The sequence below is a fragment of the Geotrypetes seraphini genome, chromosome 1 (assembly GCF_902459505.1).
Source record: "Geotrypetes seraphini chromosome 1, aGeoSer1.1, whole genome shotgun sequence".
In the NCBI taxonomy this organism is placed as follows: Eukaryota; Metazoa; Chordata; class Amphibia; order Gymnophiona; family Dermophiidae; genus Geotrypetes; species Geotrypetes seraphini.
In genome coordinates this window covers 415,471,391-415,473,271 of record NC_047084.1, presented here as the reverse complement: position 1 = coordinate 415,473,271, position 1,881 = coordinate 415,471,391, and the positions used below count along the sequence as shown (strand labels likewise).

Here is a 1,881-nt window from a genome sequence, read left to right as displayed (position 1 = left end):
ATTTTGAAAGCACCTCTGCTTGTATTATTAACCTAAATTTGTCCTGATGAAAAAACTTCTTAGTTCTGAGCTTCTGTAAGATCCCTGTACAACTTCTAATCTAATTATTTATGTGAATATCCATAAAGTGCATGCAATCCAAAATGACCCCCAATATTTTTAACAAAGATTCTAATCTATTCTTAGCATTATTTAAAGAAAAAGGTAACTTATTCCACTGATTATTTTGCCTGAATCAAAGGAAAAATGATCTTTTCACGATTTAATTTCAAGCAATGGTTTGGCATCCTATTGCTAATTACAGAAAACCAATTCTCAATTTTAGGAATTATCTTAGATACATCAAAATAGGGATCAACGCTTGGGCTGGTTTTAGAGGGGTTGGTTGGGGGGGGTCAGTTTTATAAGGCGTGAGAGTCGTTTTAAGTCGGGATGCCACCCAAAAAAGCTGCCGCTGCTCCACCACCACCGGAGAGTAATTCATCGGGCTCAGGAGATCATGAAGATGATGAAGCTAAATCTAAGGCAATAAAGACAACTTACACTCGTCATCCACCAACGCTAAAAATGGTTATTGAGGCACTGAAGAGGCACAATGATGAAAAAGGCATGTCTGTCCAAGCAATCCAAGCTTACATCCTTGCTAGCTATGACTCTGTTGATCCAAAGAGGTTGACTTCCATGCTGAGAACTGCCTTTGCCAAAGGCTTAGAAACTGGAGTCCTGGTTAGACCAGCCAAATCCTCTGCAGTGGGAGTAACTGGAAGGTTCAAACTTGATACAAAGAAACCTAATGTGAACCCAAGTGAGGAGCAGCCAAAGAGCAAAGCCACTGTGGGCCACACAGAACGAAAAGCTACAGATGAAGACCATAGTAAATGGGATGGAGAACTCGTGCTCAAATCATGCCATGTTGAACGACCAGCACGTGACAAAACGGTGAAAAAAGATCCAGCCAGCAAAAAAGCAAAACCACCTAGTCAGGATATGCCCAAAGCTGCTGGAAAGAAGACAAAGGAACCTGTGAAAAAAATCTTCAAAGAGTCTGCAGAAGCCCCTCATAAAAGGACAAAAAAGACGACAAAAGGCCAGAGAACGTAAGCTGAGAAATTGGGGACATCTGAGAAACCTGCCCCAGCGAGCACAAATGGTAGACGGAAAGTAAACATAGCAGATGGCAAAACTACTACAAAGTGAAGAGAAAACTAATTTATGCAGTTCAGGTGAAAATACTTTTTAATGCTAAACTTTTTTCAATATAGTGCTTTGTAAAAAAGTTAAAAAAAACAAAAACAAATGTTTCTCTCCTACAAGCGCACGGAGAAAAGAGAGGCAAAGGTAGAATATAGGACCAGGTCTACAGCGGTCAAAATGGCAGTTAGGGAGGCAAAACTTCGAGTGGAAGAAATTCTGGCAAAAAACATTAAAAAGGGGGACAAATCCTTCTTCAGGTATATTAGTGACAGAAAAAGGAACATAGGCGGGATAATACGCTTTAGAAGACCGGACGGAAGTTACGTGGAAGCAGATTCCGATAAAGCCGAACTACTGAATGAATACTTCTGCTCAGTCTTCACCTGTGAGGCACTGGGACACGATCCGCAGTTGAAGGTAACACAAAGCACAGAAGACCCATTTCAGAATTTTGAGTTCACACCAGGTGAAGTTTACAGTGAACTTGCAAGACTCAAGGTGAACAAAGCCATGGGACCAGACAATTTGCACCCGAGTGCTCAGAGAATTGAGCGATGTCCTGGCGAAACCGTTGGCTGAGCTAGTCAATCTCTCCCTAAGTAAGGGGAAAGTTCCCCTGGACTGGAAATTAGCTAATGTCGTTCCTCTGCATAAAAAGGGTTGCAGGGCAGAGGCTGCAAATTATAG

At 41.6% G+C, this 1,881-nt stretch overlaps 1 protein-coding gene across 1 annotated transcript; it reads left to right on the top strand.

The window, feature by feature from the left end:
- Nucleotides 1-432: 432 nt before the first annotated feature.
- On the top strand, nucleotides 433-1,101 carry LOC117367989 (protein B4-like). The gene has a single exon (XM_033961171.1). It carries the CDS (start codon nucleotides 433-435, stop codon nucleotides 1,099-1,101), a length of 669 nt encoding a protein of 222 aa, XP_033817062.1.
- The last annotated feature ends 780 nt before the right edge of the window (nucleotides 1,102-1,881 follow it).